Source organism: Lactuca saligna, chromosome 6, assembly GCF_052625555.1.
Source record: "Lactuca saligna cultivar CGN05327 chromosome 6, ASM5262555v1, whole genome shotgun sequence".
Classification (NCBI taxonomy): domain Eukaryota; kingdom Viridiplantae; phylum Streptophyta; class Magnoliopsida; order Asterales; family Asteraceae; genus Lactuca; species Lactuca saligna.
In genome coordinates this window covers 48,369,270-48,393,553 of record NC_136422.1, presented here as the reverse complement: position 1 = coordinate 48,393,553, position 24,284 = coordinate 48,369,270, and the positions used below count along the sequence as shown (strand labels likewise).

The window sequence follows — 24,284 nt, the reverse complement described above, 5'->3', positions numbered from 1 at the left end:
ATATATATCTGCCATGTGATACTCTTCGAGTCTTTGGGGCTGATGTATTGTGGCCCAGTTCTGGTTGTAGGAAATAAATATTTTGGTCTTTCGTGTTTTAGTGAAGTTGATGATTAAACTTTAAAAGAAAAAAAAAATATACATAACTAAAATCAACATATAATAATTCAAAACCTTATTGGATGTTTTTGTTAATATTTCTTGTGTTAGCATTGAAAAATATAAAGAGAAATTTACAAAAATAGCCATTTACACTAATGATATTACAAAAATAGCCAAAAAAAATCGAAATTACAAAAATAACCACCCATTTCGCAGATGAGAAGGTGCCATCTGCGAAATGGGCTTCTCATCTGCGAAAGTACAAGTGCCTAAAGCACAGTTGTGCTTTAGGCACTTGTACCTTCGCAGATGGCCTTTTTTATTTAATTTTTGCGAAAGTACAAGTGCCTAAAGCACAGTTGTGCTTTAGGAACTTGTACCTTCGCAAATGGCCTTTTTTTTTTTTTTTAAATTTTTGCGAAAGTAATATTTGAACTCGGTAATAATTTTTGCGAAAGTAATATGCAACCGGTAATCTTTTTTGTAAACCGACTTGAATGGTAATATTTGAACTCGGTAGTCTTGTACTTTCGCAAAAATTAAAAAAAAAAAAAAAAAGGCCATTTGCGAAGGTACAAGTGCCTATAGCACAACTGTGCTTTAGGCACTTGTACGTTCGCAGATGAGAAGCCCATTTCTCAGATGGGACCTTCTCATCTGCGAAATGGGTGGCTATTTTTGTAATTTCGATTTTTTTTGGCTATTTTTGTAATATCATTAGTGTAAATGGCTATTTTTGTAAATTTCTCAAATATAAATTATTAAATATGTAGTTCATAATCTCCTACCAACATGTATGTGGACACAAGTCGCAAAATTTTACGAGTGCATATGTATGTAGCCACACATTACGCTTTTGCAACTAAGCATAATAAGCCTTTTGTATTAATTAATTTCTGTTAATATTTCTGAATAGTTAATTTCTAGTTTACTCTGTCTACAACACACATACACACACAATGCAGTTTAATATGTCTATTTTAAATGTATTTTAGTTTCATTTCTTTCCTTTGTAATTATTGCATTTGTAAGCACTTTAGAAGAAGTGCAATGTTTCCAACAAAACAAGGGAGATCATTTAAACCAAATGAGGACGTTCAAAAAAGTTTTTTTATTGAACTGTCATCTAATTGGATACGAGTTTGATAATTTGTGAATTAAACTCATTCAATCTCAAAAAATCAAAGGGAAAGCACAGGTTAAAAGTTATTTTCCAGACAAAAAAGCTAACATTTTTTTTTTTGCATACAGAAAAATACCAAGTGATGAAATAAGTCTTTTAAGCTACAGCATTTGCGACTTCTTTAGCAGAAGATGAGGTAACCAACTTCTGTGGCTGCAACCATAATCATATCAAAAACACATAATCAGCAATTTAATGCCTCTTGATTAGTAACTTAAAAATCCAAATTTATCCACCTTATATAAATAGATTCAAATTGTGTTTTGTTCAACATAAATTAAATACTTGATTCAAATATAAATCCAAATGTGTGTTTGTGCAACATTTATTAAATAAAACTAACTCAAATATAAATTCAAATTTGTGTTCACTCTTACCTCGGCTAATTCCTCCTCGTGCTTTGGAATAAAAGCAGTATCAACTTTTCCATTTTTGAAGTCCTGAAACATAGAGAATAAAAAAATTAATAATTAAATTAATTACCATATCAAGATTTTAGGGAAAAAAAAACATGAGACAAGTTGCCTACTTCGATTTCAAGAATTAGCTTGTGGTACTCGATTGTAGTTGGAACACCTGATGATTAAAGATCAACTTATTAAAAAAAACAAATCTTTTGAGAAAACCAAAAAAATAAAAATAATAAAAATTAATGTTTGTAACGAAAGTGTTTATTTATATTACCTGTGATAATGGTATCATTAAGAGCCCTCTTCATGCGCTCAATTGCCTTTTCTCTTGTTGGGGCCCATACGATAAGCTAAAAAATAATTCAATGTTGACACTTAAATTAAACACTAAAAATATAAATACTACTAATATGAGCAATTCCCTTAATATTTGAATCCATAATAGGTTGCTATTTGATGTTGAAAAAATATTACAAACCTTTCCAAGTAGAGAATCATAGCTTGGTGGAACAACATAATCGGTATAAACATGACTATCCATTCTCACAAATGGACCTCCAGATGGCAAGTAAGATGTAATTCTCCCTGATGTTAAACAAATGAATTAATCAACAAAATATTTTTTTATTAAAAAAAACATATGTATCAACCAAAAAAATATAAAAGTAGAACCTGGTCCTGGTCTGAAATTCTTGAAAGCATCTTCTGCATTGATACGGCATTCGATGGAGTGTCCTCTAAGCACAATATCATCCTGTAATAATAATTCAATATAAAATAAATATTTTTGGTACATAAAGACTAAAAAGATGAGGAAAATTAAATACATACCTGTGTCATACGGAGTTTTTCACCCATAGCAACACGGATTTGCTCCTCTATTAAGTCCACTGAAGATATCATTTCGGTCACTGGATGCTCAACCTTTTTTTAATATTAAAAAAAAAAACAAAGGATCACAACATTTATTTATAATAAAAAGGAGTTTATAATAATTTGTTGGTTTTTTTTTTTTTTTTTTTTAACTAACCTGGATTCTGGTGTTCATTTCCATGAAGTAAAATTGACCTCTTTCATCCAAAAGAAACTCTACAGTACCAACACCAATGTACCCAATTGATGCTGCTGCAGCAACTGCTGCATCACCCATCGCTTTCCTTAGCTCTGGGGTTAATGCAGGCGACGGTGCTTCTTCAAGCAACTTCTGGTTCCTCCTCTGCAAAGGGCAAAACCGTCATTTTTACAACTTATATATAACAAGAAGTAAGCAAAATAACCGATTGTAGAATATATATATACCTGAATACTGCAGTCACGCTCTCCAAAGTGAACAACATTCCCATATTTATCTGCAAGAACCTGAAATAACCATGTTGCTGCAGTTAGAAACTCAACATCTCGGTAGGGGCAAAATGGTCATTTCACTATGACAAAAAAAGAAAAAGAACAATGACCTGGAACTCAATGTGCCTTGGATTTTGGATGTATTTCTCCAAATAAACACCGTCATTTCCAAATGCAGCTGCAGCCTCACTCTGGGCTTGCTGTTTAAGAGAAAAATACAAACAAACAAAGAGATTTAAAAATTGGCTTCAGGATTCAAATTCATAAATCCTGCAAAAATGTCTCTTTATGAAATTATAAACTGAACAAAAAAGGAAAAATGTGCATAAAACAGTTAACTGTAAATTTTATAATACCTGCAACAATTTTACAAATTCATCGCGTTCTTTTGCAAGACGCATTCCACGACCACCACCACCTGCTGTGGCCTTAATCATGACAGGGTATCCAATCTCATCAGCAAGCTTGATGCCTTCCTCTGTGCTCTATTATTATTTTTATAAGAATCAAAACACAACAAAAAGTTGATATTTTGGCATCAAGAAATTCAATGTTGTAATGATGTATATGAATCAAAATACCTGTAATAGACCTTCACCTCCAGGTACACATGGAACACCAGCATTCTTCATGGTATCTCTAGCAGTTGCTTTGTCCCCCATCACACGAATGCTGTCAGGCTGCAAACAGGCATTAATTATAGCACATATTAAACAACACTCTAGATAATAAAAATAGTAATAGTAATAAGTTACTTACATTTGGGCCAATGAAGTTGATTCCATGTCCTCTACACATCTCAACAAAAACAGCATTCTCAGCAAGGAAACCATAACCAGGATGCAACATTGTACATCCATGACTGATAGCAGCTGACAGGACATTGGGTATCAACAAGTACCTGATCATCAAAAAACTGAGAATTAAAGTTTCCAATTTTTCAATGTGAGAAAGAATTAAGATAGGTTACGTTGACTTACGATTGACTACTGGGAGCTTCCCCTATGCAAACTGACTCATCAGCTAGTTTCACATGAAGTGCATCCTTATCTATGGTGGAGTAGACTGCAACACAGGGAATCCCCATCTCATGAGCAGTTCTAATCACTCTCACTGCAATTTCCCCTCTGTTTGCTATCAGGATCTTTTCAGCACGACAAGTGGCACCAAGTGCTCCTTCATGTTTCCCTGATTTACGAGCTTTTTGAGAAGCTTGAACTCTTTGTCTAGGAAAGTTCAACTTGTTTCCCACCAAGAAGCTACACTGGGAGCTCTTGATTCCACTAGACCTCCCAATGAATAAACCCTAGCATCAAACAGTTCTAATCAGGAATATATTACATATACATATCAATGAAAAATAGAATTTGGGGGCTAGGGTTAGGGTTAGGGCTAGCAGACATGAAATATAGCACATTGATTGTTGTTCAGAACATGTTCATTTAGCAATCTTCACACATAGTATATCAGTTTTTTTTCATTGAAATATATCGAAATGGAACTATAAATGACGACATGAGATAGAAATCTCAACCTACACCATTAATCAAAGCAGTTTTTGAACATCATTTAAAAAAAAACACTCATGCATAGCCAAAGTAATTCCAATAGCATCTAGAAAAGAAATTTGCAATCCAAGGCCGATATTCATCAAATTACTACCACAGAACGCTTGCATCAACCATCAGCCTCGTTGATTTACACGCACAGTGACCACACGGCACACATTGAATCCACCGAAATAAAAGATAAAACTATCCCATACGATTATAATACTTATCTAACATCCCGGTATTCGAAAGCATACAGACAGTGATACAATTTTGAATACATGTAGCTACCAAAGAGCTGGATTGCAAAAAAGGAGAGTGGCTGAGCATACCGGAGGGGAGGTGATTGGTTTACTGCAAAATGTCATGGCGGCGGAATCCATGTCGTATATCAAGCGCTGCAAAAGGAACAGACAAGATCAGGATTGTATCGACAAGAACATGAATACAGCATTTATAGATTTGTAATAGCGATGAGCAAGCAACTACACTTGAAAGTAAGATCCAACTTGTTAGAGAGGAAATCGGAATCAAAATTAAGAAGGAATGAAGAGTGTATATGTAAGAAGGCAACTCACTCCGAAATTATCGAGAGGCAGGCAAAAATTCAAGAATTAGGCGTAGCGGTTGAGCGAGAGAGTGTGAGAGCAATGAAGTAGTACAAGTAAAGAAGAAAGAGGGGAGGGGTGTCGATGAAATCTATGATGCTCACAGATTGAATTCTCCGCCCAAAACGGACTTTCTTTGGTTTTGGCTATACATACATTTATGATTTATTCACCACTAGGTGTAATACCCGTTTGTTACACGGGTTTCTTGAAAAAAATAATATAAAATTTCGAACATCAACGAATTATTAAAATAATACAACACATATAAGTGAAAAGTTTATTGAATAAGTGTGTAATTGAACTCAAAATACCAAAAAGAAATCATTAATGAAATGTTCTAATTAAATAATTTTTACAAATCACAAATTTCCAAATACTTCTTTGAATACAACATTAGATGTCTTATTGGTAGGGTTTCCTTCGTTGTCTAAAATTAATATTTTCAATCCATCTCTGCTTTTAACTCTAGACAATGCAACATACAACTGTCCATGAGTAAACACTAGTTGTCTTAAAAACAAACCAACCTTTGATAGCGACTGTCCTTGACTTTTGTTTATTGTCATCGCAAAGCATACAGCAAGTGGAAACTGTCTTCGCTGAAATGTGAAAGGAATCCTTTTATCCGAAGGGGTCAGTGACATTCTTGGAATAAACGTACGTTTTCCTATATTACTTCCAGAAATAATCTCTGCTTCTATAACACGCTTACCCAATGCTATAACTCGTAGCCTTGTTCCATTACACAAACCGTATTTTTGGTCAATATTCCTCAATAACATAACTGGAACACCGACTTTTAATACCAATTTATGAATTGGCATACCTGAAGGTCTAAGGCCATTTAGAACATCAGGAGTGTATAAAGATTCGTCAAAGTCATCGTGTACAAACTCCGATTGACAAAGACTGTCTGAACTTAAGTATTCTTTTTCATCTCCAGGAAATAATTTTAACAAACGATTGTTTATTTCTTGAACAACTTCATTTTTCGGTGCAAGGATTGCTCTTTCTTGGAAAAACATCGGATTATTGGCATTTTCAACAATAGAAGGATAGACAAATGTAATTAAGGAACAGTATAATTCCTAAAAACAATAATAAGAAAATCGATCATTCTTCAAATATGACATTTAATCAGAAAATCGATCTAAAAATGAGACATTTGGTGTTTATCGATTTTTCAGGGTCGACGGGTTGTATGAAAAGCGAAGGCTGAGTTCTTGAAAATTAGAGGATCGATGGTTGCTACTAATTGCTTGTAACTGGTATTGGTTTCATATCGATGGATGTGGATTCGCATATGAAATCAATTGTGTTCGCATCTATGAAATCAGTTCGCATATGACAACAATTGAGTTCGCATTTGGTTTTGTGGGTCAAAACAGTTCGCATAAGAAGTTCACGATTTGTTTGAGGTTAATTGATTTTGATTTCGCAAGCTTGGAGTCGGAGATCTGGATTGTGTTCGCATCTATAGAATGCGAGGAGAATTTAATGGTGATATTCAGTTCGCATTTGGTGACACAAGTACGTGGTTGATGATTTTTGGTTGGTTCGCATTTGAAATTAGTGGGTTTCGCATTTGGGTTCGTATCTGGGTTTCTCAAACAACTGAAATGCGAATATGAGACAACTGATTAATTTCTCAGTTAATGCGATGAAATGCGAATGAACTCAAAGACGGATGGATGCAAGATGCGAAGAATTTGAATGAAAATGCGAAGTTTTTAATGTATAAATGCGAATTGGGGAAGAAAGCTTAGAGTTTCGCTTTGGCACCTGATCTTTTCAAGAAATAATATAAGTGGTCCAACTTCGCAAAATGGGGTCATTTAATCAGAAAATCGATCATTCTTCAAATATGACATTTAATCAGAAAATCGATCTAAAAATGAGACATTTGGTGTTTATCGATTTTTCAGGGTCGACGGGTTGTATGAAAAGCGAAGGCTGAGTAATTGAAAATTAGAGGATCGATGGTTGCTACTAATTGCTTGTAACTGGTATTGGTTTCATATCGATGGATGTGGATTCGCATATGAAATCAATTGTGTTCGCATCTATGAAATCAGTTCGCATATGACAACAATTGAGTTCGCATTTGGTTTTGTGGGTCAAAACAGTTCGCATAAGAAGTTCACGATTTGTTTGAGGTTAATTGATTTTGATTTCGCAAGCTTGGAGTCGGAGATCTGGATTGTGTTCGCATCTATAGAATGCGAGGAGAATTTAATGGTGATATTCAGTTCGCATTTGGTGACACAAGTACGTGGTTGATGATTTTTGGTTGGTTCGCATTTGAAATTAGTGGGTTTCGCATTTGGGTTCGTATCTGGGTTTCTCAAACAACTGAAATGCGAATATGAGACAACTGATTAATTTCTCAGTTAATGCGATGAAATGCGAATGAACTCAAAGACGGATGGATGCAAGATGCGAAGAATTTGAATGAAAATGCGAAGTTTTTAATGTATAAATGCGAATTGGGGAAGAAAGCTTAGAGTTTCGCATTTGGCACCTGATCTTTTCAAGAAATAATATAAGTGGTCCAACTTCGCAAAATGGGGTCATTTAATCAGAAAATCGATCATTCTTCAAATATGACATTTAATCAGAAAATCGATCTAAAAATGAGACATTTGGTGTTTATCGATTTTTCAGGGTCGACGGGTTGTATGAAAAGCGAAGGCTGAGTAATTGAAAATTAGAGGATCGATGGTTGCTACTAATTGCTTGTAACTGGTATTGGTTTCATATCGATGGATGTGGATTCGCATATGAAATCAATTGTGTTCGCATCTATGAAATCAGTTCGCATATGACATCAATTGAGTTCGCATTTGGTTTTGTGGGTCAAAACAGTTCGCATAAGAAGTTCACGATTTGTTTGAGGTTAATTGATTTTGATTTCGCAAGCTTGGAGTCGGAGATCTGGATTGTGTTCGCATCTATGGAATGCGAGGAGAATTTAATGGTGATATTCAGTTCGCATTTGGTGACACAAGTACGTGGTTGATGATTTTTGGTTGGTTCACATTTGAAATCAGTGGGTTTCGCATTTGGGTTCGTAAGTGGGTTTCTCAAACAACTGAAATGCGAATATGAGACAACTGATTAATTTCTCAGTTAATGCGATGAAATGCGAATGAACTCAAAGACGGATGGATGCAAGATGCGAAGAATTTGAATGAAAATGCGATGTTTTTAATGTATAAATGCGAATTGGGGAAGAAAGCTTAGAGTTTCGCATTTGGCACCTGATCTTTTCAAGAAATAATATAAATGCGAATTGGGGAAGAAAGCTTAGAGTTTCGCATTTGTCGAATGAATGACAGTTAACATCAAATTACCAAGAAAGGCCCAGAGAGATGAGATTAGTGGTGATTGGATTGCAGTCAAGACAATTGATCAGCCATTACCTTTGCAAATTGGACTATCATTAGCTAGTTATCTAACAAAAAAACATTTACCGGAGCTCATGTGTCGAAATGAAAAACATGTATTAAACAAAAGCATTGAATAAAATGTATTAAACAAAAGCAAGGTCACAAAATCGAAATATTAGAGAGATAAAAAAATCGTACATCAATGCTATATACGACAAAGTAGAATCATATATGTTCACTCAATATAAGAAATAATATCTGGTCCACATATTACATATACACAACAGGGGCTAGCAGACATGAAATATAGCACATTGATTGTTGTTCAGAACATGTTCATTTAGCAATCTTCACACATAGTATATCAGTTTTTTTTCATTGAAATATATCGAAATGGAACTATAAATGACGACATGAGATAGAAATCTCAACCTACACCATTAATCAAAGCAGTTTTTGAACATCATTTAAAAAAAAACACTCATGCATAGCCAAAGTAATTCCAATAGCATCTAGAAAAGAAATTTGCAATCCAAGGCCGATATTCATCAAATTACTACCACAGAACGCTTGCATCAACCATCAGCCTCGTTGATTTACACGCACAGTGACCACACGGCACACATTGAATCCACCGAAATAAAAGATAAAACTATCCCATACGATTATAATACTTATCTAACATCCCGGTATTCGAAAGCATACAGACAGTGATACAATTTTGAATACATGTAGCTACCAAAGAGCTGGATTGCAAAAAAGGAGAGTGGCTGAGCATACCGGAGGGGAGGTGATTGGTTTACTGCAAAATGTCATGGCGGCGGAATCCATGTCGTATATCAAGCGCTGCAAAAGGAACAGACAAGATCAGGATTGTATCGACAAGAACATGAATACAGCATTTATAGATTTGTAATAGCGATGAGCAAGCAACTACACTTGAAAGTAAGATCCAACTTGTTAGAGAGGAAATCGGAATCAAAATTAAGAAGGAATGAAGAGTGTATATGTAAGAAGGCAACTCACTCCGAAATTATCGAGAGGCAGGCAAAAATTCAAGAATTAGGCGTAGCGGTTGAGCGAGAGAGTGTGAGAGCAATGAAGTAGTACAAGTAAAGAAGAAAGAGGGGAGGGGTGTCGATGAAATCTATGATGCTCACAGATTGAATTCTCCGCCCAAAACGGACTTTCTTTGGTTTTGGCTATACATACATTTATGATTTATTCACCACTAGGTGTAATACCCGTGTGTTACACGGGTTTCTTGAAAAAAATAATATAAAATTTCGAACATCAACGAATTATTAAAATAATACAACACATATAAGTGAAAAGTTTATTGAATAAGTGTGTAATTGAACTCAAAATACCAAAAAGAAATCATTAATGAAATGTTCTAATTAAATAATTTTTACAAATCACAAATTTCCAAATACTTCTTTGAATACAACATTAGATGTCTTATTGGTAGGGTTTCCTTCGTTGTCTAAAATTAATATTTTCAATCCATCTCTGCTTTTAACTCTAGACAATGCAACATACAACTGTCCATGAGTAAACACTGGTTGTCTTAAAAACAAACCAACCTTTGATAGCGACTGTCCTTGACTTTTGTTTATTGTCATCGCAAAGCATACAGCAAGTGGAAACTGTCTTCGCTGAAATGTGAAAGGAATCCTTTTATCCGAAGGGGTCAGTGACATTCTTGGAATAAACGTACGTTTTCCTATATTACTTCTAGAAATAATCTCTGCTTCTATAACACGCTTACCCAATGCTATAACTCGTAGCCTTGTTCCATTACACAAACCGTATTTTTGGTCAATATTCCTCAATAACATAACTGGAACACCGACTTTTAATACCAATTTATGAATTGGCATACCTGAAGGTCTAAGGCCATTTAGAACATCAGGAGTGTATAAAGATTCGTCAAAGTCATCGTGTACAAACTCCGATTGACAAAGACTGTCTGAACTTAAGTATTCTTTTTCATCTCCAGGAAATAATTTTAACAAACGATTGTTTATTTCTTGAACAACTTCATTTTTCGGTGCAAGGATTGCTCTTTCTTGGAAAAACATCGGATTATTGGCATTTTCAACAATAGAAGGATAGACAAATGTAATTAAGGAACAGTATAATTCCTAAAAACAATAATAAGAAAATCGATCATTCTTCAAATATGACATTTAATCAGAAAATCGATCTAAAAATGAGACATTTGGTGTTTATCGATTTTTCAGGGTCGACGGGTTGTATGAAAAGCGAAGGCTGAGTTCTTGAAAATTAGAGGATCGATGGTTGCTACTAATTGCTTGTAACTGGTATTGGTTTCATATCGATGGATGTGGATTCGCATATGAAATCAATTGTGTTCGCATCTATGAAATCAGTTCGCATATGACAACAATTGAGTTCGCATTTGGTTTTGTGGGTCAAAACAGTTCGCATAAGAAGTTCACGATTTGTTTGAGGTTAATTGATTTTGATTTCGCAAGCTTGGAGTCGGAGATCTGGATTGTGTTCGCATCTATAGAATGCGAGGAGAATTTAATGGTGATATTCAGTTCGCATTTGGTGACACAAGTACGTGGTTGATGATTTTTGGTTGGTTCGCATTTGAAATTAGTGGGTTTCGCATTTGGGTTCGTATCTGGGTTTCTCAAACAACTGAAATGCGAATATGAGACAACTGATTAATTTCTCAGTTAATGCGATGAAATGCGAATGAACTCAAAGACGGATGGATGCAAGATGCGAAGAATTTGAATGAAAATGCGAAGTTTTTAATGTATAAATGCGAATTGGGGAAGAAAGCTTAGAGTTTCGCATTTGGCACCTGATCTTTTCAAGAAATAATATAAGTGGTCCAACTTCGCAAAATGGGGTCATTTAATCAGAAAATCGATCATTCTTCAAATATGACATTTAATCAGAAAATCGATCTAAAAATGAGACATTTGGTGTTTATCGATTTTTCAGGGTCGACGGGTTGTATGAAAAGCGAAGGCTGAGTAATTGAAAATTAGAGGATCGATGGTTGCTACTAATTGCTTGTAACTGGTATTGGTTTCATATCGATGGATGTGGATTCGCATATGAAATCAATTGTGTTCGCATCTATGAAATCAGTTCGCATATGACATCAATTGAGTTCGCATTTGGTTTTGTGGGTCAAAACAGTTCGCATAAGAAGTTCACGATTTGTTTGAGGTTAATTGATTTTGATTTCGCAAGCTTGGAGTCGGAGATCTGGATTGTGTTCGCATCTATGGAATGCGAGGAGAATTTAATGGTGATATTCAGTTCGCATTTGGTGACACAAGTACGTGGTTGATGATTTTTGGTTGGTTCACATTTGAAATCAGTGGGTTTCGCATTTGGGTTCGTAAGTGGGTTTCTCAAACAACTGAAATGCGAATATGAGACAACTGATTAATTTCTCAGTTAATGCGATGAAATGCGAATGAACTCAAAGACGGATGGATGCAAGATGCGAAGAATTTGAATGAAAATGCGATGTTTTTAATGTATAAATGCGAATTGGGGAAGAAAGCTTAGAGTTTCGCATTTGGCACCTGATCTTTTCAAGAAATAATATAAATGCGAATTGGGGAAGAAAGCTTAGAGTTTCGCATTTGTCGAATGAATGACAGTTAACATCAAATTACCAAGAAAGGCCCAGAGAGATGAGATTAGTGGTGATTGGATTGCAGTCAAGACAATTGATCAGCCATTACCTTTGCAAATTGGACTATCATTAGCTAGTTATCTAACAAAAAAACATTTACCGGAGCTCATGTGTCGAAATGAAAAACATGTATTAAACAAAAGCATTGAATAAAATGTATTAAACAAAAGCAAGGTCACAAAATCGAAATATTAGAGAGATAAAAAAATCGTACATCAATGCTATATACGACAAAGTAGAATCATATATGTTCACTCAATATAAGAAATAATATCTGGTCCACATATTACATATACACAACAGGGGCTAGCAGACATGAAATATAGCACATTGATTGTTGTTCAGAACATGTTCATTTAGCAATCTTCACACATAGTATATCAGTTTTTTTTCATTGAAATATATCGAAATGGAACTATAAATGACGACATGAGATAGAAATCTCAACCTACACCATTAATCAAAGCAGTTTTTGAACATCATTTAAAAAAAAACACTCATGCATAGCCAAAGTAATTCCAATAGCATCTAGAAAAGAAATTTGCAATCCAAGGCCGATATTCATCAAATTACTACCACAGAACGCTTGCATCAACCATCAGCCTCGTTGATTTACACGCACAGTGACCACACGACACACATTGAATCCACCGAAATAAAAGATAAAACTATCCCATACGATTATAATACTTATCTAACATCCCGGTATTCGAAAGCATACAGACAGTGATACAATTTTGAATACATGTAGCTACCAAAGAGCTGGATTGCAAAAAAGGAGAGTGGCTGAGCATACCGGAGGGGAGGTGATTGGTTTACTGCAAAATGTCATGGCGGCGGAATCCATGTCGTATATCAAGCGCTGCAAAAGGAACAGACAAGATCAGGATTGTATCGACAAGAACATGAATACAGCATTTATAGATTTGTAATAGCGATGAGCAAGCAACTACACTTGAAAGTAAGATCCAACTTGTTAGAGAGGAAATCGGAATCAAAATTAAGAAGGAATGAAGAGTGTATATGTAAGAAGGCAACTCACTCCGAAATTATCGAGAGGCAGGCAAAAATTCAAGAATTAGGCGTAGCGGTTGAGCGAGAGAGTGTGAGAGCAATGAAGTAGTACAAGTAAAGAAGAAAGAGGGGAGGGGTGTCGATGAAATCTATGATGCTCACAGATTGAATTCTCCGCCCAAAACGGACTTTCTTTGGTTTTGGCTATACATACATTTATGATTTATTCACCACTAGGTGTAATACCCGTGTGTTACACGGGTTTCTTGAAAAAAATAATATAAAATTTCGAACATCAACGAATTATTAAAATAATACAACACATATAAGTGAAAAGTTTATTGAATAAGTGTGTAATTGAACTCAAAATACCAAAAAGAAATCATTAATGAAATGTTCTAATTAAATAATTTTTACAAATCACAAATTTCCAAATACTTCTTTGAATACAACATTAGATGTCTTATTGGTAGGGTTTCCTTCGTTGTCTAAAATTAATATTTTCAATCCATCTCTGCTTTTAACTCTAGACAATGCAACATACAACTGTCCATGAGTAAACACTGGTTGTCTTAAAAACAAACCAACCTTTGATAGCGACTGTCCTTGACTTTTGTTTATTGTCATCGCAAAGCATACAGCAAGTGGAAACTGTCTTCGCTGAAATGTGAAAGGAATCCTTTTATCCGAAGGGGTCAGTGACATTCTTGGAATAAACGTACGTTTTCCTATATTACTTCCAGAAATAATCTCTGCTTCTATAACACGCTTACCCAATGCTATAACTCGTAGCCTTGTTCCATTACACAAACCGTATTTTTGGTCAATATTCCTCAATAACATAACTGGAACACCGACTTTTAATACCAATTTATGAATTGGCATACCTGAAGGTCTAAGGCCATTTAGAACATCAGGAGTGTATAAAGATTCGTCAAAGTCATCGTGTACAAACTCCGATTGACAAAGACTGTCTGAACTTAAGTATTCTTTTTCATCTCCAGGAAATAATTTTAACAAACGATTGTTTATTTCTTGAACAACTTCATTTTTCGGTGCAAGGATTGCTCTTTCTTGGAAAAACATCGGATTATTGGCATTTTCAACAATAGAAGGATAGACAAATGTAATTAAGGAACAGTATAATTCCTAAAAACAATAATAAGAAAATCGATCATTCTTCAAATATGACATTTAATCAGAAAATCAATCTAAAAATGAGACATTTGGTGTTTATCGATTTTTCAGGGTCGACGGGTTGTATGAAAAGCGAAGGCTGAGTTCTTGAAAATTAGAGGATCAATGGTTGCTACTAATTGCTTGTAACTGGTATTGGTTTCATATCGATGGATGTGGATTCGCATATGAAATCAATTGTGTTCGCATCTATGAAATCAGTTCGCATATGACAACAATTGAGTTCGCATTTGGTTTTGTGGGTCAAAACAGTTCGCATAAGAAGTTCACGATTTGTTTGAGGTTAATTGATTTTGATTTCGCAAGCTTGGAGTCGGAGATCTGGATTGTGTTCGCATCTATAGAATGCGAGGAGAATTTAATGGTGATATTCAGTTCGCATTTGGTGACACAAGTACGTGGTTGATGATTTTTGGTTGGTTCGCATTTGAAATTAGTGGGTTTCGCATTTGGGTCCGTATCTGGGTTTCTCAAACAACTGAAATGCGAATATGAGACAACTGATTAATTTCTCAGTTAATGCGATGAAATGCGAATGAACTCAAAGACGGATGGATGCAAGATGCGAAGAATTTGAATGAAAATGCGAAGTTTTTAATGTATAAATGCGAATTGGGGAAGAAAGCTTAGAGTTTCGCATTTGGCACCTGATCTTTTCAAGAAATAATATAAGTGGTCCAACTTCGCAAAATGGGGTCATTTAATCAGAAAATCGATCATTCTTCAAATATGACATTTAATCAGAAAATCGATCTAAAAATGAGACATTTGGTGTTTATCGATTTTTCAGGGTCGACGGGTTGTATGAAAAGCGAAGGCTGAGTTCTTGAAAATTAGAGGATCGATGGTTGCTACTAATTGCTTGTAACTGGTATTGGTTTCATATCGATGGATGTGGATTCGCATATGAAATCAATTGTGTTCGCATCTATGAAATCAGTTCGCATATGACATCAATTGAGTTCGCATTTGGTTTTGTGGGTCAAAACAGTTCGCATAAGAAGTTCACGATTTGTTTGAGGTTAATTGATTTTGATTTCGCAAGCTTGGAGTCGGAGATCTGGATTGTGTTCGCATCTATAGAATGCGAGGAGAATTTAATGGTGATATTCAGTTCGCATTTGGTGACACAAGTACGTGGTTGATGATTTTTGGTTGGTTCGCATTTGAAATTAGTGGGTTTCGCATTTGGGTTCGTATCTGGGTTTCTCAAACAACTGAAATGCGAATATGAGACAACTGATTAATTTCTCAGTTAATGCGATGAAATGCGAATGAACTCAAAGACGGATGGATGCAAGATGCGAAGAATTTGAATGAAAATGCGAAGTTTTTAATGTATAAATGCGAATTGGGGAAGAAAGCTTAGAGTTTCGCATTTGGCACCTGATCTTTTCAAGAAATAATATAAGTGGTCCAACTTCGCAAAATGGGGTCATTTAATCAGAAAATCGATCATTCTTCAAATATGACATTTAATCAGAAAATCGATCTAAAAATGAGACATTTGGTGTTTATCGATTTTTCAGGGTCGACGGGTTGTATGAAAAGCGAAGGCTGAGTAATTGAAAATTAGAGGATCGATGGTTGCTACTAATTGCTTGTAACTGGTATTGGTTTCATATCGATGGATGTGGATTCGCATATGAAATCAATTGTGTTCGCATCTATGAAATCAGTTCGCATATGACATCAATTGAGTTCGCATTTGGTTTTGTGGGTCAAAACAGTTCGCATAAGAAGTTCACGATTTGTTTGAGGTTAATTGATTTTGATTTCGCAAGCTTGGAGTCGGAGATCTGGATTGTGTTCGCATCTATAGAATGCGAGGAGAATTTAATGGTGATATTCAGTTCGCATTTGGTGACACAAGTACGTGGTTGATGATTTTTGGTTGGTTCGCATTTGAAATTAGTGGGTTTCGCATTTGGGTTCGTATCTGGGTTTCTCAAACAACTGAAATGCGAATATGAGACAACTGATTAATTTCTCAGTTAATGCGATGAAATGCGAATGAACTCAAAGACGGATGGATGCAAGATGCGAAGAATTTGAATGAAAATGCGAAGTTTTTAATGTATAAATGCGAATTGGGGAAGAAAGCTTAGAGTTTCGCATTTGGCACCTGATCTTTTCAAGAAATAATATAAGTGGTCCAACTTCGCAAAATGGGGTCATTTAATCAGAAAATCGATCATTCTTCAAATATGACATTTAATCAGAAAATCGATCTAAAAATGAGACATTTGGTGTTTATCGATTTTTCAGGGTCGACGGGTTGTATGAAAAGCGAAGGCTGAGTTCTTGAAAATTAGAGGATCGATGGTTGCTACTAATTGCTTGTAACTGGTATTGGTTTCATATCGATGGATGTGGATTCGCATATGAAATCAATTGTGTTCGCATCTATGAAATCAGTTCGCATATGACAACAATTGAGTTCGCATTTGGTTTTGTGGGTCAAAACAGTTCGCATAAGAAGTTCACGATTTGTTTGAGGTTAATTGATTTTGATTTCGCAAGCTTGGAGTCGGAGATCTGGATTGTGTTCACATCTATAGAATGCGAGGAGAATTTAATGGTGATATTCAGTTCGCATTTGGTGACACAAGTACGTGGTTGATGATTTTTGGTTGGTTCGCATTTGAAATTAGTGGGTTTCGCATTTGGGTTCGTATCTGGGTTTCTCAAACAACTGAAATGCGAATATGAGACAACTGATTAATTTCTCAGTTAATGCGATGAAATGCGAATGAACTCAAAGACGGATGGATGCAAGATGCGAAGAATTTGAATGAAAATGCGAAGTTTTTAATGTATAAATGCGAATTGGGGAAGAAAGCTTAGAGTTTCGCATTTGGCACCTGATCTTTTCAAGAAATAATATAAGTGGTCCAACTTCGCAAAATGGGGTCATTTAATCAGAAAATCGATCATTCTTCAAATATGACATTTAATCAGAAAATCGATCTAAAAATGAGACATTTGGTGTTTATCGATTTTTCAGGGTCGACGGGTTGTATGAAAAGCGAAGGCTGAGTAATTGAAAATTAGAGGATCGATGGTTGCTACTAATTGCTTGTAACTGGTATTGGTTTCATATCGATGGATGTGGATTCGCATATGAAATCAATTGTGTTCGCATCTATGAAATCAGTTCGCATATGACATCAATTGAGTTCGCATTTGGTTTTGTGGGTCAAAACAGTTCGCATAAGAAGTTCACGATTTGTTTGAGGTTAATTGATTTTGATTTCGCAAGCTTGGAGTCGGAGATCTGGATTGTGTTCGCATCTATAGAATGCGAGGAGAATTTAATGGTGATATTCAGTTCGCATTTGGTGACACAAGTACGTGGTTGATGATTTTTGGTTGGTTCGCATTTGAAATTAGTGGGTTTCGCATTTGGGTTCGTATCTGGGTTTCTCAAACAACTGAAATGCGAATATGAGACAACTGATTAATTTCTCAGTTAATGCGATGAAATGCGAATGAACTCAAAGACGGATGGATGCAAGATGCGAAGAATTTGAATGAAAATGCGATGTTTTTAATGTATAAATGCGAATTGGGGAAGAAAGCTTAGAGTTTCGCATTTGGCACCTGATCTTTTCAAGAAATAATATAAATGCGAATTGGGGAAGAAAGCTTAGAGTTTCGCATTTGTCGAATGAATGACAGTTAACATCAAATTACCAAGAAAGGCCCAGAGAGATGAGATTAGTGGTGATTGGATTGCAGTCAAGACAATTGATCAGCCATTACCTTTGCAAATTGGACTATCATTAGCTAGTTATCTAACAAAAAAACATTTACCGGAGCTCATGTGTCGAAATGAAAAACATGTATTAAACAAAAGCATTGAATAAAATGTATTAAACAAAAGCAAGGTCACAAAATCGAAATATTAGAGAGATAAAAAAATCGTACATCAATGCTATATACGACAAAGTAGAATCATATATGTTCACTCAATATAAGAAATAATATCTGGTCCACATATTACATATACACAACAGGGGCTAGCAGACATGAAATATAGCACATTGATTGTTGTTCAGAACATGTTCATTTAGCAATCTTCACACATAGTATATCAGTTTTTTTTCATTGAAATATATCGAAATGGAACTATAAATGACGACATGAGATAGAAATCTCAACCTACACCATTAATCAAAGCAGTTTTTGAACATCATTTAAAAAAAAACACTCATGCATAGCCAAAGTAATTCCAATAGCATCTAGAAAAGAAATTTGCAATCCAAGGCCGATATTCATCAAATTACTACCACAGAACGCTTGCATCAACCATCAGCCTCGTTGATTTACACGCACAGTGACCACACGGCACACATTGAATCCACCGAAATAAAAGATAAAACTATCCCATACGATTATAATACTTATCTAACATCCCGGTATTCGAAAGCATACAGACAGTGATACAATTTTGAATACATGTAGCTACCAAAGAGCTGGATTGCAAAAAAGGAGAGTGGCTGAGCATACCGGAGGGGAGGTGATTGGTTTACTGCAAAATGTCATGGCGGCGGAATCCATGTCGTATATCAAGCGCTGCAAAAGGAACAGACAAGATCAGGATTGTATCGACAAGAACATGAATACAGCATTTATAGATTTGTAATAGCGATGAGCAAGCAACTACACTTGAAAGTAAGATCCAACTTGTTAGAGAGGAAATCGAAATCAAAATTAAGAAGGAATGAAGAGTGTATATGTAAGAAGGCAACTCACTCCGAAATTATCGAGAGGCAGGCAAAAATTCAAGAATTAGGCGTAGCGGTTGAGCGAGAGAGTGTGAGAGCAATGAAGTAGTACAAGTAAAGAAGAAAGAGGGGAGGGGTGTCGATGAAATCTATGATGCTCACAGATTGAATTCTCCGCCCAAAACGGACTTTCTTTGGTTTTGGCTATACATACATTTATGATTTATTCACCACTAGGTGTAATACCCGTGTGTTACACGGGTTTCTTGAAAAAAATAATATAAAATTTCGAACATCAACGAATTATTAAAATAATACAACACATATAAGTGAAAAGTTTATTGAATAAGTGTGTAATTGAACTCAAAATACCAAAAAGAAATCATTAATGAAATGTTCTAATTAAATAATTTTTACAAATCACAAATTTCCAAATACTTCTTTGAATACAACATTAGATGTCTTATTGGTAGGGTTTCCTTCGTTGTCTAAAATTAATATTTTCAATCCATCTCTGCTTTTAACTCTAGACAATGCAACATACAACTGTCCATGAGTAAACACTGGTTGTCTTAAAAACAAACCAACCTTTGATAGCGACTGTCCTTGACTTTTGTTTATTGTCATCGCAAAGCATACAGCAAGTGGAAACTGTCTTCGCTGAAATGTGAAAGGAATCCTTTTATCCGAAGGGGTCAGTGACATTCTTGGAATAAACGTACGTTTTCCTATATTACTTCCAGAAATAATCTCTGCTTCTATAACACGCTTACCCAATGCTATAACTCGTAGCCTTGTTCCATTACACAAACCGTATTTTTGGTCAATATTCCTCAATAACATAACTGGAACACCGACTTTTAATACCAATTTATGAATTGGCATACCTGAAGGTCTAAGGCCATTTAGAACATCAGGAGTGTATAAAGATTCGTCAAAGTCATCGTGTACAAACTCCGATTGACAAAGACTGTCTGAACTTAAGTATTCTTTTTCATCTCCAGGAAATAATTTTAACAAACGATTGTTTATTTCTTGAACAACTTCATTTTTCGGTGCAAGGATTGCTCTTTCTTGGAAAAACATCGGATTATTGGCATTTTCAACAATAGAAGGATAGACAAATGTAATTAAGGAACAGTATAATTCCTAAAAACAATAATAAGAAAATCGATCATTCTTCAAATATGACATTTAATCAGAAAATCGATCTAAAAATGAGACATTTGGTGTTTATCGATTTTTCAGGGTCGACGGGTTGTATGAAAACCGAAGGCTGAGTTCTTGAAAATTAGAGGATCGATGGTTGCTACTAATTGCTTGTAACTGGTATTGGTTTCATATCGATGGATGTGGATTCGCATATGAAATCAATTGTGTTCGCATCTATGAAATCAGTTCGCATATGACAACAATTGAGTTCGCATTTGGTTTTGTGGGTCAAAACAGTTCGCATAAGAAGTTCACGATTTGTTTGAGGTTAATTGATTTTGATTTCGCGAGCTTGGAGTCGGAGATCTGGATTGTGTTCGCATCTATAGAATGCGAGGAGAATTTAATGGTGATATTCAGTTCGCATTTGGTGACACAAGTACGTGGTTGATGATTTTTGGTTGGTTCGCATTTGAAATTAGTGGGTTTCGCATTTGGGTTCGTATCTGGGTTTCTCAAACAACTGAAATGCGAATATGAGACAACTGATTAATTTCTCAGTTAATGCGATGAAATGCGAATGAACTCAAAGACGGATGGATGCAAGATGCGAAGAATTTGAATGAAAATGCGAAGTTTTTAATGTATAAATGCGAATTGGGGAAGAAAGCTTAGAGTTTCGCATTTGGCACCTGATCTTTTCAAGAAATAATATAAGTGGTCCAACTTCGCAAAATGGGGTCATTTAATCAGAAAATCGATCATTCTTCAAATATGACATTTAATCAGAAAATCGATCTAAAAATGAGACATTTGGTGTTTATCGATTTTTCAGGGTCGACGGGTTGTATGAAAAGCGAAGGCTGAGTTCTTGAAAATTAGAGGATCGATGGTTGCTACTAATTGCTTGTAACTGGTATTGGTTTCATATCGATGGATGTGGATTCGCATATGAAATCAATTGTGTTCGCATCTATGAAATCAGTTCGCATATGACAACAATTGAGTTCGCATTTGGTTTTGTGGGTCAAAACAGTTCGCATAAGAAGTTCACGATTTGTTTGAGGTTAATTGATTTTGATTTCGCAAGCTTGGAGTCGGAGATCTGGATTGTGTTCGCATCTATAGAATGCGAGGAGAATTTAATGGTGATATTCAGTTCGCATTTGGTGACACAAGTACGTGGTTGATGATTTTTGGTTGGTTCGCATTTGAAATTAGTGGGTTTCGCATTTGGGTTCGTATCTGGGTTTCTCAAACAACTGAAATGCGAATATGAGACAACTGATTAATTTCTCAGTTAATGCGATGAAATGCGAATGAACTCAAAGACGGATGGATGCAAGATGCAAAGAATTTGAATGAAAATGCGAAGTTTTTAATGTATAAATGCGAATTGGGGAAGAAAGCTTAGAGTTTCGCATTTGGCACCTGATCTTTTCAAGAAATAATATAAGTGGTCCAACTTCGCAAAATGGGGTCATTTAATCAGAAAATCGATCATTCTTCAAATATGACATTTAATCAGAAAATCGATCTAAAAATGAGACATTTGGTGTTTATCGATTTTTCAGGGTCGACGGGTTGTATGAAAAGCGAAGGCTGAGTTCTTGAAAATTAGAGGATCGATGGTTGCTACTAATTGCTTGTAACTGGTATTGGTTTCATATCGATGGATGTGGATTCGCATATGAAATCAATTGTGTTCGCATCTATGAAATCAGTTCGCATATGACAACAATTGAGTTCGCATTTGGTTTTGTGGGTCAAAACAGTTCGCATAAGAAGTTCACGATTTGTTTGAGGTTAATTGATTTTGATTTCGCAAGCTTGGAGTCGGAGATCTGGATTGTGTTCGCATCTATAGAATGCGAGGAGAATTTAATGGTGATATTCAGTTCGCATTTGGTGACACAAGTACGTGGTTGATGATTTTTGGTTGGTTCGCATTTGAAATTAGTGGGTTTCGCATTTGGGTTCGTATCTGGGTTTCTCAAACAACTGAAATGCGAATATGAGACAACTGATTAATTTCTCAGTTAATGCGATGAAATGCGAATGAACTCAAAGACGGATGGATGCAAGATGCGAAGAATTTGAATGAAAATGCGAAGTTTTTAATGTATAAATGCGAATTGGGGAAGAAAGCTTAGAGTTTCGCATTTGGCACCTGATCTTTTCAAGAAATAATATAAGTGGTCCAACTTCGCAAAATGGGGTCATTTAATCAGAAAATCGATCATTCTTCAAATATGACATTTAATCAGAAAATCGATCTAAAAATGAGACACTTGGTGTTTATCGATTTTTCAGGGTCGACGGGTTGTATGAAAAGCGAAGGCTGAGTAATTGAAAATTAGAGGATCGATGGTTGCTACTAATTGCTTGTAACTGGTATTGGTTTCATATCGATGGATGTGGATTCGCATATGAAATCAATTGTGTTCGCATCTATGAAATCAGTTCGCATATGACATCAATTGAGTTCGCATTTGGTTTTGTGGGTCAAAACAGTTCGCATAAGAAGTTCACGATTTGTTTGAGGTTAATTGATTTTGATTTCGCAAGCTTGGAGTCGGAGATCTGGATTGTGTTCGCATCTATGGAATGCGAGGAGAATTTAATGGTGATATTCAGTTCGCATTTGGTGACACAAGTACGTGGTTGATGATTTTTGGTTGGTTCACATTTGAAATCAGTGGGTTTCGCATTTGGGTTCGTAAGTGGGTTTCTCAAACAACTGAAATGCGAATATGAGACAACTGATTAATTTCTCAGTTAATGCGATGAAATGCGAATGAACTCAAAGACGGATGGATGCAAGATGCGAAGAATTTGAATGAAAATGCGATGTTTTTAATGTATAAATGCGAATTGGGGAAGAAAGCTTAGAGTTTCGCATTTGGCACCTGATCTTTTCAAGAAATAATATAAATGCGAATTGGGGAAGAAAGCTTAGAGTTTCGCATTTGTCGAATGAATGACAGTTAACATCAAATTACCAAGAAAGGCCCAGAGAGATGAGATTAGTGGTGATTGGATTGCAGTCAAGACAATTGATCAGCCATTACCTTTGCAAATTGGACTATCATTAGCTAGTTATCTAACAAAAAAACATTTACCGGAGCTCATGTGTCGAAATGAAAAACATGTATTAAACAAAAGCATTGAATAAAATGTATTAAACAAAAGCAAGGTCACAAAATCGAAATATTAGAGAGATAAAAAAATCGTACATCAATGCTATATACGACAAAGTAGAATCATATATGTTCACTCAATATAAGAAATAATATCTGGTCCACATATTACATATACACAACAGGGGCTAGCAGACATGAAATATAGCACATTGATTGTTGTTCAGAACATGTTCATTTAGCAATCTTCACACATAGTATATCAGTTTTTTTTCATTGAAATATATCGAAATGGAACTATAAATGACGACATGAGATAGAAATCTCAACCTACACCATTAATCAAAGCAGTTTTTGAACATCATTTAAAAAAAAACACTCATGCATAGCCAAAGTAATTCCAATAGCATCTAGAAAAGAAATTTGCAATCCAAGGCCGATATTCATCAAATTACTACCACAGAACGCTTGCATCAACCATCAGCCTCGTTGATTTACACGCACAGTGACCACACGGCACACATTGAATCCACCGAAATAAAAGATAAAACTATCCCATACGATTATAATACTTATCTAACATCCCGGTATTCGAAAGCATACAGACAGTGATACAATTTTGAATACATGTAGCTACCAAAGAGCTGGATTGCAAAAAAGGAGAGTGGCTGAGCATACCGGAGGGGAGGTGATTGGTTTACTGCAAAATGTCATGGCGGCGGAATCCATGTCGTATATCAAGCGCTGCAAAAGGAACAGACAAGATCA

At 35.4% G+C, this 24,284-nt stretch overlaps 5 protein-coding genes across 5 annotated transcripts; all 5 read right to left on the bottom strand.

The window, feature by feature from the left end:
• Nucleotides 1–1,179: 1,179 nt before the first annotated feature.
• Nucleotides 1,180–5,030, bottom strand: LOC145000942 (biotin carboxylase 2, chloroplastic). The gene is made up of 15 exons (XM_078960245.1): nucleotides 4,922–5,030; nucleotides 4,020–4,345; nucleotides 3,799–3,940; nucleotides 3,621–3,719; nucleotides 3,396–3,524; nucleotides 3,150–3,239; nucleotides 2,995–3,054; nucleotides 2,726–2,911; nucleotides 2,527–2,619; nucleotides 2,368–2,449; nucleotides 2,174–2,280; nucleotides 1,970–2,045; nucleotides 1,815–1,861; nucleotides 1,663–1,725; nucleotides 1,180–1,438 (listed from the first exon to the last, which is right to left on the bottom strand). The coding sequence occupies exons 1-15, from the start codon at nucleotides 4,970–4,972 to the stop codon at nucleotides 1,382–1,384; spliced, it is 1,608 nt and encodes a 535-aa protein (XP_078816371.1). The 5' UTR covers nucleotides 4,973–5,030; the 3' UTR covers nucleotides 1,180–1,381.
• A 529-nt stretch (nucleotides 5,031–5,559) lies between these two features.
• Nucleotides 5,560–9,420, bottom strand: LOC145002552 (uncharacterized). Its single transcript, XM_078961803.1, has 2 exons — nucleotides 9,370–9,420; nucleotides 5,560–6,288 (listed from the first exon to the last, which is right to left on the bottom strand). The coding sequence occupies exons 1-2, from the start codon at nucleotides 9,418–9,420 to the stop codon at nucleotides 5,560–5,562; spliced, it is 780 nt and encodes a 259-aa protein (XP_078817929.1).
• A 587-nt stretch (nucleotides 9,421–10,007) lies between these two features.
• On the bottom strand, nucleotides 10,008–13,130 carry LOC145002551 (uncharacterized). Its single transcript, XM_078961802.1, has 2 exons — nucleotides 13,080–13,130; nucleotides 10,008–10,736 (listed from the first exon to the last, which is right to left on the bottom strand). Exons 1-2 carry the CDS (start codon nucleotides 13,128–13,130, stop codon nucleotides 10,008–10,010), a joined length of 780 nt encoding a protein of 259 aa, XP_078817928.1.
• Nucleotides 13,131–13,717: 587 nt separating this feature from the next.
• LOC145002550 (uncharacterized) lies at nucleotides 13,718–19,057 on the bottom strand. The gene is made up of 2 exons (XM_078961801.1): nucleotides 19,007–19,057; nucleotides 13,718–14,446 (listed from the first exon to the last, which is right to left on the bottom strand). The coding sequence occupies exons 1-2, from the start codon at nucleotides 19,055–19,057 to the stop codon at nucleotides 13,718–13,720; spliced, it is 780 nt and encodes a 259-aa protein (XP_078817927.1).
• Nucleotides 19,058–19,644: 587 nt separating this feature from the next.
• On the bottom strand, nucleotides 19,645–24,245 carry LOC145002549 (uncharacterized). The gene is made up of 2 exons (XM_078961800.1): nucleotides 24,195–24,245; nucleotides 19,645–20,373 (listed from the first exon to the last, which is right to left on the bottom strand). Exons 1-2 carry the CDS (start codon nucleotides 24,243–24,245, stop codon nucleotides 19,645–19,647), a joined length of 780 nt encoding a protein of 259 aa, XP_078817926.1.
• Between the last annotated feature and the right edge of the window lie 39 nt (nucleotides 24,246–24,284).

Bases quoted from the DNA above. Each gene is read 5' to 3' on its own strand.
- LOC145000942 (XM_078960245.1), bottom strand. From the start codon at position 4,972: ATGGATTCCGCCGCCATGACATTTTGCAGTAAACCAATCACCTCCCCT. The intron at 2,450-2,526 runs GTATGTATTTAA...TTATTATTACAG, and splicing joins AAAAACTCCGTATGACACAG to GATGATATTGTGCTTAGAGG. The intron at 1,439-1,662 runs GTAAGAGTGAAC...TTATGGTTGCAG, and splicing joins ACGAGGAGGAATTAGCCGAG to CCACAGAAGTTGGTTACCTC.
- LOC145002551 (XM_078961802.1), bottom strand. From the start codon at position 13,130: ATGGATTCCGCCGCCATGACATTTTGCAGTAAACCAATCACCTCCCCT. The intron at 10,737-13,079 runs GTATGCTCAGCC...TATTGTTTTTAG, and splicing joins AACCAATCACCTCCCCTCCG to GAATTATACTGTTCCTTAAT.
- LOC145002550 (XM_078961801.1), bottom strand. From the start codon at position 19,057: ATGGATTCCGCCGCCATGACATTTTGCAGTAAACCAATCACCTCCCCT. The intron at 14,447-19,006 runs GTATGCTCAGCC...TATTGTTTTTAG, and splicing joins AACCAATCACCTCCCCTCCG to GAATTATACTGTTCCTTAAT.
- LOC145002549 (XM_078961800.1), bottom strand. From the start codon at position 24,245: ATGGATTCCGCCGCCATGACATTTTGCAGTAAACCAATCACCTCCCCT. The intron at 20,374-24,194 runs GTATGCTCAGCC...TATTGTTTTTAG, and splicing joins AACCAATCACCTCCCCTCCG to GAATTATACTGTTCCTTAAT.
- LOC145002552 (XM_078961803.1), bottom strand. From the start codon at position 9,420: ATGGATTCCGCCGCCATGACATTTTGCAGTAAACCAATCACCTCCCCT. The intron at 6,289-9,369 runs GTATGCTCAGCC...TATTGTTTTTAG, and splicing joins AACCAATCACCTCCCCTCCG to GAATTATACTGTTCCTTAAT.